Source organism: Notamacropus eugenii, chromosome 1 (assembly GCF_028372415.1).
Source record: "Notamacropus eugenii isolate mMacEug1 chromosome 1, mMacEug1.pri_v2, whole genome shotgun sequence".
NCBI lineage: Eukaryota > Metazoa > Chordata > Mammalia > Diprotodontia > Macropodidae > Notamacropus > Notamacropus eugenii.
In genome coordinates, this window is record NC_092872.1 from 368,988,476 (window position 1) to 369,004,598 (window position 16,123).

The following is a 16,123-nucleotide window of genomic DNA, read 5'->3' on the forward strand; positions in this document are numbered from 1 at the left end:
GAACTCTATCCCAGAGGTCACATGGAAGAATTGTCAAGAAAAGGATAACTCCACAAATGTTACTAGAGCAGTTTCTTCTTCCCCTCCTCCATAACATCACCACTTGCTGTTCCACATAATTTACACAGCAAAATTCCTGACAGGTGACACTGTTTCATTTACACATGGGACTTGGACTCAAAAGCTACTCTCTCACCTTCCTACTTAACTGTGAATCAAGAAAAAGGAAAAGCTGCCTGGACAATGCAACACACAGTTCCTTCTGCATATCCAAGTGATAAGCAAGGTTCAGTTAACTTCTGGAAACTTCTCCAACTTTTCAAGTCTGATCTTGATACAGACCAATGAACTTACAAATCAAGATTTTCCCAACCCAAAAGTTTATCAGGACAAACTGTATCTGACAGAATCCAGCATACTCTTTAATATCAAGAAAACCACTTTACCTTTCAGTGTCTCAAGCAACCAAGACTCTAAGTGGCAAAACATTCATAATCTGCTTTAATAGTTTTTTTCACTGGGAGTTAGTTACTCATACCAGTCAAATCACGAGTCTGGTTAAAAAACTGTTACTGGGCCAAGCAATAGAGAAGTAGTTCATTTAATCTTTTCTCTACCAGTCTCTCTGCCTAGTGGTATCTGTTCCTTTTCTAAAATTTACTTCTACTATTTCAATTTACTTAAGATAGGAGGAGAGGAGTGGTAATTAAAGCAAATTAGAACAATTAGCAAATAATGCTTAGATTTTGCTTCTACAATGGATACTAACTTAAAATAATTCTGAAAAATTACCTTTTGAAATATGGGAAGATACGAAGTGAAGAAGAGTAAAAAGTGAAGAAGAGTAAAAAAAAAATATCCAAAAGAACATTATATTTACTAACTATAACCATATAAAGATTATTAAATAGCAAAATTCAGACAAGTTGACTACTTTGTTACTACTTCATTAAAGTTAATACGTACAACAGGAATTTCAACAACAGAAATAAATAACATGAAAAAGGTACAAACACCTTTAGTTTAGTAGTTGGGTTTTTAAATTTTCTTGTTCATATATCTTAACATATACAGGTTGACCGAAGTTAAAGTAAATTTTAAAATAGAATATGAGTTGTTATTGCCATTATGTTTGCATACAATTTGCAAATCTTTTCACCTATATTTTCACCCTGAAACAAAGGTGAAGGTAGAATTATGTCAACATTTTGGACTAGCCTTAGCAATCTTCATTAATCATTAAGAGCCTTTCCTCTATTTATTGAAGTACAATGCCTTACTCAAAAGCTGCATAATTAATCAAAATCAACTGGAACCTAAATAGTCTTCTTTTGATAATTTTTTAAATTTTTTAAAACTGTTCTTTAATGCCTGAATTTGTGTATTTGTAAAAAAAAAAAAAAAAGGTAGAGGAGAGATACAAATGATTTTCAAATGGTTAAAGGAATGGATTTTTATTTAGGATCTTTTTTTCTTTTAGATTTCAGGACCGAGACTTAAGCACCTTGGTGCAAGGAGAAAGATCCATACTCCTATTTTTCCCAACAGGAATAGAAGTTCATTTAGTAGGGACAAAGTGTGAGAAGGAAGAAGAGTAGCTGGGCAATGTTGAAGTATTAAGTATAGACTTGTTCCCAACTCCCCTCAACCTATCTGGTAGCAAGCATCCAATGGCCTCTTGTTAGCAAGGAGGGGGTAATTTTAAAAGTTTTTCAAAAGGCATATTTTACTAAGAAGGTACAGTAAGTACTGAAATACAAGACCCCCTCAAATCAGAAGGCACACTCCCAAGGAAGTAGCTTCAAAGCAGAAAATTGTTGGGAAGAGTAGGTAGGTCAAGAGGACACTATGTGAGAAAAAAAATTTTTTTATAAAAATATTTAAGTATAAAATTTGCTTTAGCAAAAAGATGAGTGAGGAAGAACAAAACAGATTTTTGTTAATTATAAAATTACATTTAAAAAAGAATAGGAAATATCCTAGTGTTTCTGAAAGTCATGCATTATTTTAGTCAATTAAACCACAATAATTTCTGAATATTAAGATGCTAACTACTTGTCACCATAAATTCCCTCTGTTGTCCTTGTGCACGAGATTTAAATTTGTTCCTAATTATATCTAGAATTACCATGTATCTATAAACTGTAACTGCATTTCACTACAGAGAAAATGATTTCTTAAGTATAATGTGCAACATCTATTTGTAAAGTGCATCAGGGCCCCTTGGGATAAAAAAAAGTTATAATTTTAGCACAAAAAAAACTAGTCTCATCTCATGTATATGGTCAAAACAAAGTTTAATCATTTTCTCATTTTTATTATCTAGGTCTTTTTTTTTTAATTACAGCAGATTTTTACAAAAGTATCTACATTTAATGATAATTCTTCCTTGGCAGGGAATTCTGGTTGCACTGTTAGCCTCAGTACACATTGGGTGAAAGAGGATTTCCTTTGAGGCTAGTCTAAATGTACCAGTCATTGTCACTAAGCGACCCTATAGGGTGTCTTTATAGACACAGCTGAAAGGAAGAAATTTTCAGGTCATTTTTCAATCTGAAATATCACAATCACATTCCTACAGACCATCCTTCATCCCAGGTGTAAAAATCCTTGTGTTTAGCATCACTTCCAAAAGACAGAAACTGTATAGAAGTTTCTAGTTGGTCTTCTCTGAACTTCCCAATCATAGCTAATATCTTTATTAGCAGACAATGAGAATTTTAAAAGGCAGACAATGAGAATTTTGCCCAAAAGTTTAAGACAGTAACCTATTTTCTCTTCATAGCCTTGGTACTGATCAACCCCTACCTGACATCCTATTTTCCTGACCTCTCTCAAATAGCTTTACATAAGTTCATACAAAATTATATGTTATTACCCAATATGGTCTCACTGGAAGAAAAAAAGGGGGAAAGGACAGCAGAGGGAACTTGTAGCCCTCATATCTCAAGATGCTTCAAATTCAATTAAAGATGAAAAAAGATTCTTGTGGTCTCCTCTTTTATTCCTTCTCATTTAAAGCTCAAATAAAGGCCTTATAAAGTTAGTGTAAATAAACCTATAAAAGGAGCAACTTTAGGGAGGCTCAGAATATATAGCACTCTCTCATAGATTTTTCTCTTTTTGATTATATGTGACTACCATTAAATGTGAGAACTAAAGAGTATACAGACATGATATTTCTCTTACAATCACATTTTAAGAATCTATAAGCAATCATGCTAGACTGGGACCATAAATCTCATTTACCACTACTGAAAGAGGGAAGACTATAGCAAATTCTGCTGAAAAAGCTGGGGGAGGGAACATGTCCATGAGGCCATGGTAAAGTCAGACTCATTAAGAAGGAGAGACTGGCTGCTCAAGGCAATATATATTGATAGAAAATATCTACATAGTAGAACACTGAAAACAAATAAAATAATAATAATAAAAAGAAAATAAAAACAGCAAAAAAAAAGTATATATATACATACATATATATACACACATATATATATATATATTACCCAATAGACTTTTAAAGTTAAGCCCTATATGTTCTCTATATCCAAGGCACTTCAGAAGCAAAAAGCAGATTCCCAAGAGTTCACCCAGACCTTGCTTTCCCATTTGCTTTACGTTTCACTGTGGACCTACTTCTTTCACCCCCTCCCCACTTACCTAAATCTGACTCCTTTCCTCCTTTCCCAAGAGTCTTTTTTTTAATCCATGTCCCTCCTAAAATTTGTGGTCAGAACCATCCTAAAGTACTAAAGGGTATCAAACTCCTCAAGGTACTAGTGACACTCTCAGAACCAGATAAAAACAATCATCTGAGGTACTTAATCTCTACTGTGCAGGTTCCTTAAAGAGCCTCATGCTGTAGTTCCAAAGAATAGAAACTTTAGAAAAAGCACAGCATGGGAGAAACAACTTTGAGTTTAGTCACCACCTCTAACTACAAAGTCTCACTTTAAACAACAAGCTATCAGCCACCAGAATATACCACTGTTATACTTTTTCACACACAAAAATCTGGTGCCACTCCTAGCTTTCAATGTCTATGGAACTCACATTTTTTTCCCCAAAGGCAACAAGAGAGGGGGGCTATAACGTTCAGAGCTTGTATTTGCCAGTAAGGAGATATTTAAATAATTCTTTCTTAAATGGAAAAAAATACAACTCTCACTACTTATACTATCAAATTAGACATTTCAGCAAGCTAAGGGTTAAGAACAACACCTTTAGAAGAAATAAAGAACTTAAACTCCACCCTCTCTAAAGTTAATACAAACAACTCTGAGTTAAATACACTCAGCATAAACTGGAAGGTACAGTGGTCTACTGAGCTGGGAGTGCTATTAGTATCTCAGCCTCAAGTAGATACATTCAACAGATTCCAAAAATCTGTGAAACATACCAGAGCTAGGAGAATCAAAGACACAAAAAAATTCCTAAGAATGACCTGGAAAGTCTGAAAAAAAGGGACTAAATCAGTAGGTCTAGTTGGAATTCAGGAGAGGGAAGACAAACTCAATGCAAAGTAACACAAAGGGTTTGAAGAAACTGAACTAAATTCCAAATTAGGGGCCCAGGAACTTTAGACTCAGAAAGAAAGATTAACCTAGTCTAAGAGAGGTTAAACACCTAACCTAAAGAAACTCAGGTGACACTGTAGTAACAAACAGGGAATATTTTTTGAGCCAGTAAGAAATTTTCTTCAACTATTAAGCCACATGCTCTGGGTGAAGAAATAATAGCCAGCATAAACACAGGCAATTAGTGGCCTGGAATAATGAGGCTAATTATAAAGATCAATTGTTAACAGGCCTAGGGGGTGTCTAGTTTAACCATAGATAGGCAGAAAGAGAAGGATCACCACTTTACAGCCCCCTATAACAACCACCACCATTTTACACAAATGCTTTCCTCTAAACATCTGTCACTTAAGCGGTAAACATATTATTGCCCTGTTTTACTGATGAGGAAAGTGAGGCAAGGGGAGGTTTGGTGACCTGCCTATAATAACAATTAATAGTTAGCACTCAAACCCAATCACTCCAAATCTATTCCTCTTTCCATTATGCCAGCTACACAAGTAATTCCTGTGTAGTACTGCATTTCTCAACACCCTTGGTTAAAAAGTAGTATATCCTTCCAATTCATCATTTTATCAGCTTTCTTGCCAAGTTTGTGAGGAAATTACTTTGATTGTTTGGGGGAATTAAGAGAGAGAAGGTAAGGAAAAAGAAAGCTATAAGCAATTTATTCAATGAGAAGGAAAGATTGTAAGAGGATTACCATCTTGAAGTGAATACATGGTTGCCAACTAGTAAGGAGCTATTAAAATCTTGTACTCAACTTGCTCTCTTTAAGGAGCTATGAACAACGTGTCCTGTATATTTCCAAATTGTTAAGAAAATAAATATCCCCTGGGACAGGGGTCAAGTTCAGTCCTTTGACTGAATCCAAACTTCACTGAACAAATCTCCTTAGTAAGAGGATATGTCCAGTAAAACTTGGACTCAGTCAAAAGGCTGAACCCAAGGAACTAGAAGGCTACATAAAGCCTCAAGGCCGCAGGTTCCCCACCGCTGCCTCAAGAGAAAGGAGGATTTAGTATGGGGCCAAGGTATAGACATCATAATAAAACATGCTAAGTAAGGGGTTACATGGAAATGACTTTTTCTTCAGAGTGGGGTTGAAGTACTTCTCACAGAAAGAGAGTTGCCAAAAAAGACAGAGTAAGGCTATCAGCAGCACTGAAGAGGATGAGGAGGTAGGAGAGAGGTTGCAATGATGGTTATAATAGAAAATGTATAAAACACAATCACATTGTTCACAAAACTTCTTGGACTTGCAATTTTATTTTCCTCTCCACTTGTGAAGGGAGAGTTACTATTACTCTAGGGCAAGAAGCCAAAGAGTTCACCCCCAAGGAAGTAATGATAGGGCAAAGGAAAAACACTAAGAGGGAAAAAATATTGGAAGACAGAGTAATAATGTGACTGAAGGGCATGTGTAATTGGGCAGGAGTTTATTTCTTTAAATGCAAGGACAAATTTCTGAGAGGTCACATGTCAGGTAACATTCCTGAGAGGGAGCCATTATCAAATGACACTAGACTGAGAGCCTAAAAGATTTTATTGGATGGAAAGTTAACAAGTGAAAAGACTAAATCATAGATCAGGAAATGGGGAGGGGGGCGGGGGCGGGGTAATAACAGAAAACCCAGAGAGACTTAGAAAATGAACCTAGGAAAGTACCTGGAGAAAGGGGGTTGGGCCAAGGAAGAAGGAACATTTATGTTAACAGAAAGAAAAAAAGAAGAAGGAAGTTGAGGAGTGACTGATAGAAGGTAAGAACTAAAAGGTGAGTGAGCAAAAGGGAACTAGTTCAATAAGGGTTATGGGAGAAAAGATCTGAAAGGAGGAAGGTTAAGCGAACATTGGGAAAAAACAGCGACAGCAACGGCAGCAAAGGAAGACACACAGGAGCTGGGAAGTTGGCTACCTGAAGGCTCCCAAGGTGGGGGAGAGAAGGTTACAAGGCTGATGGAAAAGGACTCATTACCATGTATGCAGTAACTCAAGGGGTCCGGGGGCTGGGGGAGGGGGGAAGTGCACAGAAGGAATTAAGGGGAGCCAGGTGAGGGTGGGTGCGGAGAAGCGGCTGAAAGGATCCAGGGCTGGCTGGGCTGGGAGGACGGGAGGAAAGGTACCTGAGAGGCCAGGTGGCGGAGGGGGACCAGGTTTAGGGGGAGAGAGAAAGAGGGAAAACCAGGTCTGATGTGTCTGGAGAGATAGGGATAAAGGTGGCTGGAGGGCAGAGAAGGGATTAGGGGAAGCGGAGGGAGGGCCGGGGGGGTCTGAGGCAGTGGCGGGGGATCAAATCGAGGAGAGGGGCCAGGTGTGCACGGCGGGCGGTTTGAGGGAGGGGGGCTAGAAGGGCCCCCAGGACCGAGTCCGATGCAGGGTGCTGAGGAGTAAGCGGAGGGGTAGGAGGGTGGTTAGGGCTTGGGGAAGCCGGGGCCGGGAGGGACAGTGGCAAGGGGTGAGCCGGGCAGCGGGAAGGGCACCCTGCAGGTTGGCAGGCGGCGGGGGCGGGGGCGGCTCCCCGGCCGTTGGTCCGAGGGGACCGTGATGGGGCTGAAGCCACGGGTGGGTGGGTGGGACACTCACGAATTTCTTGGATTTGCCGCCGTCGCCGGCCGCGGGCGGCTCCTCCGGGCTCCGGCCCTTCTTCTTGTCCCGGGTGCCGCGGCCCGGCCCCAGGCCCCCTCCGGGAGGCTCCATGTCTCAGGCTAACACGCTGCCCCCCGCCGCCTGCTCCCTCCGCTCCGCTCCGCTCGGTGCGCGCCCGCCTGCCGCCCGCTGCCTCCTCGCCGACCGCCCGCGCGCCGCCGCCCAGCGCCTCTCAGGCCCCCGCCTTCCCCGAGCTCATTAGTATGCCGAGTTGCGCGCGCCTCATGAATATCTAGTAGAGCCGACCCAGAGCTCCGAGCCTGCACACTTCCGTGCGGTGCCTACCAACAGTGCGTGGACCTGGGGGGGTGACGATCGTTTCAACGCTCTACCTGCCCGATGGGCTCAACCACTACGCCCAATTTAGTGGGGAGGGAGTTGAGGGGTCTAGAACCAGGAACAGCGCCATCTGCCGGGCCTCCGACAGAAGCACAGACTCTGGTTCTTCGCGTCCCTGCACTGGGGTGGCTGTCGTACCTAGACGTCACGGAGTACACGGGAAATCAGCCTTCTGCCAGGGGAGTGAGGCCTTTGGAACAGGGGATATTAATGGTGCTTTCCCAACCCCACCTTTAGCAAGATCATCCCGGACGGGTGGTAGGCTAACCCATCCACAGAGCAGGCTCCCTGCGTCTTGTCACAAACCCAACCTCGGGGAAACCCCAACGGCATCATTGGTGTTAGCCTCAGACAGCCCAGGCCCACTCTCTTGAGCTAATGAAGTATGGCAGTCCTGGGAAAGGCCCAAGGATTCAGTGAAAAAAAGTAGAAAACAAACACCAGATCTATCACCCCTGGATACAATGACATCTACCCTCAACTCCCCTCCCACCCCCACATTCCCAATAAGATGCACCTAAAAGACATATCAAATTCACAGGAAGAAGGCAGTAGATAAGAAAAATACTGACTCAATTTATTGGATAAAAACAATGGTAAAATGGACATAAAATATGAAAAGGCAGGACACAAAACCCCTCTCCACTCGTTCCTTCCCCAATCAAAAGGGACTGATAACAAATGCCAACCCTCCCCTGGTCCCTTTCCACTCCCAAATTAAAGTGTACATCAGACTGGGCACAGTATGGCTGGGAATAAAAAGGTACCTTTAGTATCATCCACCCCTCAGTTCCGAAAATATCTTTGTCAAGAGGAGACGGGTCTGACAACAGGGGCAAGCTAGGAGACTGGCCCCCAGGGATATGTGACCTCTCTGACCTGTCTAGGGGAGCTGACCTTGTAGCCCCAAGTCAGAGCTAGGACTGTCTCCCATCCACCTGTCCAACAATTACCACCTCTGGCTTGAGAGGAAGAAGACTGGAGTAAGGGTAAGTAGGTTCTGAGACCAGTAGCAGTCTTTGGACTCTTCCCCACAGAGTGGAAAGCAAAGGCCCAGGGATAGAAAAAGTCACTCGAGGGAAGGTCACTGTCCTTGCCACCTGCCCAGCCTTGAAGTGGGAGGTAATTCTGTGGAGCAGAGTCTCTCCAAGCTTCAAATCTCTACATCACTTTCCTTATCGTTGTCATGGTCTCCATCATAGAACTCATTGGGAGCCTCTGGCCTGGGAAGTTGGGAGAGAGATCAGTGCTATTAATCAACAAGCATTTATTAAACACTTAGCCAGGGAAGAGAAAGCAGAAGAAAAAGGGAAAGGGACAGGAAGCAAACAAAAGGTGATAGGAGTAGGCTCCAATGCCTAGATTCCCAACTCCTCTGTCTCTAGCCACCTTCTGGCTTTTCACCAGCAATATTCTCCTTGGAGCCCTTCCACCAAGTCTATTGTAGCCTTTTGTACTTCCCACAAAATATATGTCATGGTTCCCCAAATATTCCTCTCTCCTCTTCCTTAATACCAAGAAGAAGAGAAAAGAAAAAAGCCACCCTGCTATTGCTGCACTCCAATTCTCAGCAAAATAGCCTGCCATTGTCTTTCTTAAGGCTCTCTCAATGGCTATTCTCTCCTTACCCCATACCTGGTATAGTTTTCCTCAGGGCCCCTTTCCTCAGCATCAGCTTCATCAGTTCGGTCATAGGTGAGCAGATCAGACGGCACATCATGGATCTGGACACTGGGTGCGTGATTCAACATCTTCAAATTCTCAAAGATCGTCTGCCGGATCTGGTCAAGGTACTAGCCAGAACAAGAAGGAAGGTATAAGGGGACATAAGCTATTTCTCATCCATTCCCAAAGTTACTATTCCCACCCTCACTCAGAAGTACAAATTCCACAAAAGTCTTTTCTAGTCAGGGACAGACCTGTTGAGCACTCTTTCTTACAGTCTTTGACTATCCTGATTTCTACCTTAGCAACTTAGGTTTCATTACCAGGACTGGCCTGGAATTTCCTTCCCTAGGTTGTTTCCCTCAGTTCCTTGGCCTGTACCCTCAGGCCAAACCCTTCTGATCCTGTGCCACCCCCAACAATCACTCCCCAATCAAGCCAATGGGAAGTAAATCCACCATACCCCAAGTCTACACACTCACTTCTTTGTCCCCACTTCCACCCCCACCCCGCAACAGCCATTCCCATTTCTCTGGGCCACTGACCTGGCGTGAATTCTGGTTTTCAATTCGTGTGCTGACATCTGGATGCAGTGTGAAGTCTGGGGCAAAGTACTCAAAATATTCTTTGTTTGGGGAGAGGAAGATAAACAGATCAGAGCCGCAGGGCAAAGAGTGAGAAAAGTTCAGCACTGGCTGGGAATCAGGGTTCCTGGGTCTCATTTCTATCTAACTTAGACTCTATAGGAAGAAGGGCCAGGACTTTGGTCCCCCTGCAATTCAGTGATTCAGTATCAGAAAAAAAGAGTTAGTAACAATACTAGAAAAGAACTCAACTCTGCCTACTGAAAAATATCAAATTATTCTTCCATCCCCACCCCAGGTCATCCTAGGGTCCCAAGGAAATATATTTGTAAAAGATGGGGTGGGGTAGAAAGAGTATCTCACCACTATATGGTAGCTCTTCACTGATAGCTTCTTCTACCAACAGTGATGTCTCATATGTCCTGAAACAAAGGGAAGGAAAGAACTGAATGAGAAGGCTCTAGGGCCCACCTAGGCAACCCTCAATGAACCCAGGATACTCATAGGAGAGAGGACAGATAGATGAGGGGCTGAACTCACCAGCATCGGGCAACATTCCGAACAGTGTAGCCACCACCACCCAGTACCAGCAATGGGATGTTAAAGCTCTTGACATATTCAACACACTCCCTGTTGAGGACCAGGAAATGTCAACAGCTGAATTATCCATCCCTTTTCCATCTTCACAGTCACTTTTGCCTTAGATCTCTCAACATCCAAGGGCCCCCACCACTTCCAATCAAACCAAAAATCCAAGTTGTTTGTGACATTTTCTTCTTATAACCCATGGCTACATAAGAAGAGTGAAGGATAGTTAATGGACAGAGCATGTATTCCACTGGCCACCAGGCAATGGAAGAATTTGAGGAAAGCCCCTAACACTGCTGGATGGACTCCCTATGAGGAATTTATGAAAGTACATGAAGAAGAGCCCCACACAATGAGCAGGCATAGATGAGTTTCAATTTCTATCACTGAAGGGAATTCCTGCATTAATGAGATCACAGATCCATTGGTTCTGTGTATATCCCCCTCTTAGTTCTTTTGTCTCCACAAGAAAAGGCCAGGACTCTGGCCCTATATCTACAAGTATATAAATTTAAGGCACTTCTGCCAAACCCCAAGATGTTTCTGAAGGGTGTCCAGGATGGTATGGAAAGAAAAGAGTCTTACCCATGACCTCGGATGCTAAGGTTGAAGCAGCCTAACCGATCACAACCCAGGGAATCAGCTCCACACTGCAAAGAGCAAAATACCAGGCAGCTGCGGTGAGATAACTGACTGGGACACATAAGTGATCATCTACCCTATACTTCTCCCCCCAAATTCAGAACTGCCAACCTCCCTGCCAAGTTCCACAGAGGCCAGGGCTAACTCTCCCTCCCAATTCAACTTGCCCCACTCCCCACCCCCCCACCCCCACATTGGGCCATTCAAACTGCTTGCTACCTGTAACACAATGCATGTTGGTTGGTAAAAATCCACCACTTGATTGATGACAGGCTGGAAGAGATGCTTGTAACCTGAAGTGGTAAGAGGTAGACAGCTAGCACCCCAAGGAGAAGGACTGGACTTGGACACAGGGAAAGTAGGAAAGGAAGTTCAGGGAACCTGCCACCCAGGTACAGGGTACAAGAAAACAGTCAGTAGACAGTGAAGAAAAATAATATGAAATTAGGCAAAGAGGTAGTCCTTTACTCTGGTCATCGATGCCATCCCGCAGGGGCACATTGAGACAGTAGTAGCGTCCACTTTCTGCTCCAACTTCATACATATCACCTGGAAAGATGGATGGGGGTAACTTGCTGGGAAAAAACTACAAATGTGAATTTTTTTACTTCAGACATAGACTCTGTGCTCCCAACAACTATCCAACCTGTTCTGTTCCCTTTCTAAAGGTACTTAATCATCCCTGACCTACCATTTCCTCAATCCATCCTCCCCTCCTACCCCCCTACCCTTCCCTGCCAAATATCTCTACCTGTGCCAGGGAAGAAGTAATTGCCATATTTATGGAAAGAGACAGTCATGACCCGATCAGTGAGATAAAAGGCTTCCTGGACACCATCCCCATGGTGGATGTCAATGTCAATGTACAATACCCGGGGGTGATACCTAGGGCGAAAGAAAACAAAAAGTTTGAGGCAGACAAAGATAAGCCAAGATAGAATTTCTTACCCAATCCTCTATATTCACGTATTGCTCCCAATCATGGAACCCTTTATGTTCACAGAGCCTAATCACCTGAAACCTAGACTCAGTTCCCAGATTAGCTGAAGTTGTCCTATCAAGGACATTCCTACACAGGGTATATTCTATTACCCTAGGGTGGGGCTGGGGTGGGGAGGGAGAGGAATTGGGGCCTGGGACTTATGGAAAAATAAATGTGTTCAAGGTAAAAGTTGTCTACCAGAAGGGAATAAACTAAGATTACTAGATATCAGAAAAAGTGTAGACTTGGGACTGAGAAGCCCAGTCCAAGGACTCCCACTTCCTCCAAGTCCACAGAGAGAACCCATTCCCCATTATCTCACCCCATCCTCCCCTGTAAGTTCCTTACTTCAGTAGCTCCAGGATGCCGATCACAATGTCATTGACATAGCAGAAACCTGAGGCCTGCAGCAGGAGAGTGACTTTGGGGGAAGAAGCACTTCACCCCTACATCCCTCACCATATTTTGGCCTCCACCCTCAGCAGCCCATGCCCACCATACCCTTAGTTCCCTCCATCACCTCAAACTTCTTAGCATGGTGCAGTCCTCCAGCCCAGTTAATGGCAATATCACAGATCTAAAGGACAAACATCCAAATCATAGCCCTCCCCATACCTAAGGCACAGGGAACATGAGGATGGGGCAAAAGCTCAGTGGTTGTGGATACCATAGCAGTGGATGAATGGGGGTGGACAAGGATATGCTTACCTTGTTGTTCAATTGTGTAGCTCCCTGCAGGGAAGCACCTGTGTAACGGGAACAGAACTCAAAGAGGCCTGGGAACACAGGACTGTAAGACAGAGGTCATGGCTGGATCACTCAGAGCCTTGGCTCCTTTCTCAAGAAACTGAACACCCTCTCAGGCAATACACCTAATCCAATTTAGGCCCTCTTTCTTTTACCTTCCATCCTATTCATTCGTCTTTTTATTAAAAAAAAAAAAGTATGTGTGTATATATGTATATATATGTATATACACACACAGAGAATGTTATTTATTTATTGCACACCTAATATTTGCCCAACACTATTCTAGGCACTGTGGGGAAAGACACACATAAAGAAAAATGAAGAACAATTTAAGAGATATCATAACATAGCATATAATTAGTGTCAAGTCAATAGTACAGCCAAAAATGCTATAGGAAATAAGAGGAAGGAGAAATAATGAGGCTGCAGCCACCAGAAGGCTTCATGCAGGATTTGGAACTTGAGCTAAACAACTGGTAGAATTTAAATAGGTAGAAGGACATGGGCAAAGCAGAATATGCATGGCATATTGAGGAAAAAAGAAAATCAGTTGGCAGTTCGTGTAGGGGAGGAGCAAAAGACAAAGTTGGAGAGTCAGTTTAAAAGAAAGACCAGGAATAACCCTCAAGGCCAAGCTAAAAAGTTTGGGAGTTTGTACTACTTACCCTATATGGCAGGTCTCCCCAACTTGAATATAAATTCCTCAAGTTCAAAACTGTACTTCTGTGTGTCCCCAATTACATTTGACACAGTACCTTATGTCTTTTTCTCCCCATAACTTCCCTCCTTCTTCTCTACAATTAATTCCCCACCCCAATGACCAACACTGATCCACATCAAGGGTCCCTTGACCTTCCCTCACCAATCATCCCCCACATTGAAGGCATTGAGACTCTTAGTAAAGCCCTGCATGTTGGTGGGGCTGACCCGCTGCAGGAAGTCAATATAATCCTCTGAGTGGAAGCGGCACATATCATGCTGAGAGGCTTGGTATGGCTTGAAGACCTTGGAATAAAGAAAACATGTTGAACTTTGGCAGGATTAGTTCCAAATTAGGAGGCTTTGACTGCTTCAGTCCAACCTCAGAGGTTCCAACGTACTCCCACCCAAGTACCCACACACACACACACACATACAGACACACTCCCTCTTACATGGAGGTCTCCCCATGGAAAAAAAAGATCAATCTGAGGCTAAAGCAAAGATGCTGAATTCAGTCATTGACTATTTTGCTATATTTATCCCCACCCACATTCTCATGTTTCCCATGTCACCCTTTCCTCGGTCCCCCACTCCTTCCTGTCCTTCTCCATAGTCCTGCTGTCCGATCACCTCTGGATTCAAATGTGACATTGTACATGAAAATATTTTGAAAAGCATCAATCAATATACAAATATAGTACATTATTATTGTATTCTCTTTGTTATGATTCCCCAAATTAATTGGAAGCTTTCTGAAATTGGAGATTATGTCTTTTCCAATAGTTAGAACACTCTCTAAAGGTAAATGCTTTCTCTTTTATATCAAAATACAGAGCTCTACAAATACTGGAAAAACAAATTCAGTATATATATATCAAAAGACTCCACAGGGTAGCCAATCTATTTTAGTAACCCTATTCTAAGCAAACCCATCTATGGATTTTATATTTAACAGTAATCCTAAAAGTGACCATCAACGGCATGCATATGCATACCATTCTGAGTCGGAACAGTCTCAGTTCTCATCTTCCATGACCTAACCATGTCAAAGAAATATGCCTTGGCCAGTAGCCACAGAGACAAGGTTCTGTGTGTGCTGTGGTAGATTTTGGGGTGTATCTTTTTTGGAGGGGGGGAACAGAGAGGTGCCAAGTATATGAGTAGCCAACCCAAGCCCCTTAACTCTCAACTTGGAGGGAGTCCTCCTAAGGCCATACAAACCAAAACAGAAAGACGGAAGGGCTGAGTTAACTCTTGTACAGGTGCATACTCAAAGTATCCTCTCATTCTGTTGGGATACTAAAGTTCTGGCATCTTCCTATGATAATAAAAGGATACTGTGGGACAGCATGAGAGGTGAGGTGATATTGTAAAAAAATATATATATATATGTTGGATTTGGAGTCAGAAGATCTTGGTTCAAATCACAGGCTTTCTACATAGGTTACCTGTTTAACTTCCCCTTTCTTGGCCTCAGTTTCCCATCTATAAAATGAAGGGCGTTTCACTAGAGAGATCTCTAACATCCCTTCCAATCATTATTAACAACCTTTCTAACCCCTATTAACCTATCTATGTATGACTCAGGGGATGAAGGGGTCTCCCTGTCCCCATTTCCTCTAAGCCTGCACCCCAAGTGCAAGTGCACACTCCCCTCCCGCACTGCACCCCCTCTCCAATCGTGGGGTGGTGGAGAGGATGGAGGAGAAACACTCACAATCATCTTCTTGTAGAGTCCATAGTGCAGCACCAGGCTGTGGGTGAGGGCCAGACGATGAGGTTTCATGGGGTGACCGGCCCCTGGAGAAAGGGGTGGTAAAGAAGGGTCTCCGAGTCACCACCCCAAAGGGCCCAACCAGGATCCTCCCTCCCCAGGGTCCTAGGGAACTCGCTCCACCCCACCCCCACCTCCCAATCCTCCACTTGGTCCGGGTTGTGGGGGGTGGGGGGACAGAGGTGAGGGAGCCTGCTCGCGCCCGTGCCCCCTACTCCCCCGCCCTCTTCCTCCCCCATTCCCCACCTCGCTGCCCGGGGTTCTCCTCCCCATTCTCACCATAGTGGAAGTTCCCCACATCCGGGTCATAGAAATAGGCCACCGTCTTGGCCATAGTACCAGGGGGACCAGGCCCCGCGCCTCCGCCCTCCAGCCCCGCCTCCAGGCCCGTGCGTTCTGCGTCATCGCGCGACGCCACGCCCCTTGCGGAATCCGAGGTCGCTGGGGTCTCCAAGGCTCAAGGGAGGGGGAAATCAAGGCCCCGCCCCGGCCCAGAGGTGCCACGCCCCCTGACTCCGGTAGCTCCGCCCCCTCAAGGCTGGCTGCTTCTGCTGGCTGGGGTGACTGAACACCGCGGGGAGGGTGGGGCCGAGCCCCAGAGGGAGGGTGTTCCCGGGGTATCCGCGGAACTTGAAGTGCACAATCGGTCCCCGAGAAGCTGAGCATCTCAGAGTTCCCCATTTTCCAAGCCTTTAATTCCACAGAGGTTTATTAATCGTTCAGTCCGTGGGCATCCCATCCCCCCTCCTATTCACCCTGAGAAGTAGGGGGTTCACATCCCGCCGCCGCGTTTCTACCTGGGCACTGGGGATGAGAGGCTGTCCTAGGGTGCAGGGAGCTGTCTGTATCCTGCCCGAAGGGCAACTGACAC

At 44.1% G+C, this 16,123-nt stretch overlaps 2 protein-coding genes across 4 annotated transcripts in view; both read right to left on the minus strand.

The window, feature by feature from the left end:
- Positions 1-7,515, minus strand: part of DIAPH1 (diaphanous related formin 1) — an 83,017-nt gene extending 75,502 nt beyond the window's left edge. The window contains exon 1 of the mRNA XM_072630611.1: positions 7,164-7,515. Coding sequence (XP_072486712.1) covers positions 7,164-7,277 — 114 coding nt within the window. The 5' untranslated portion in view covers positions 7,278-7,515. The remainder of the gene's footprint in view (positions 1-7,163) is intronic.
- A 606-nt stretch (positions 7,516-8,121) lies between these two features.
- Positions 8,122-15,629, minus strand: HDAC3 (histone deacetylase 3). 3 transcript variants are annotated; one of them, XM_072630605.1, is made up of 15 exons: positions 15,532-15,629; positions 15,196-15,278; positions 13,704-13,781; positions 12,735-12,816; positions 12,547-12,603; positions 12,375-12,430; positions 11,796-11,929; positions 11,513-11,593; positions 11,264-11,337; positions 10,988-11,052; positions 10,355-10,444; positions 10,178-10,236; positions 9,776-9,855; positions 9,201-9,358; positions 8,122-8,788 (listed from the first exon to the last, which is right to left on the minus strand). In XM_072630605.1, exons 3-15 carry the CDS (start codon positions 13,751-13,753, stop codon positions 8,719-8,721), a joined length of 1,056 nt encoding a protein of 351 aa, XP_072486706.1. In that variant the 5' UTR covers positions 13,754-13,781; positions 15,196-15,278; positions 15,532-15,629; the 3' UTR covers positions 8,122-8,718. The 3 variants fall into 3 exon arrangements, with proteins under 3 accessions (XP_072486706.1, XP_072486705.1, XP_072486707.1); XM_072630604.1 differs by having other exon boundaries at positions 13,639-13,781; positions 15,532-15,618; XM_072630606.1 differs by lacking the exons at positions 15,196-15,278; positions 15,532-15,629 and having other exon boundaries at positions 13,704-13,881.
- Between the last annotated feature and the right edge of the window lie 494 nt (positions 15,630-16,123).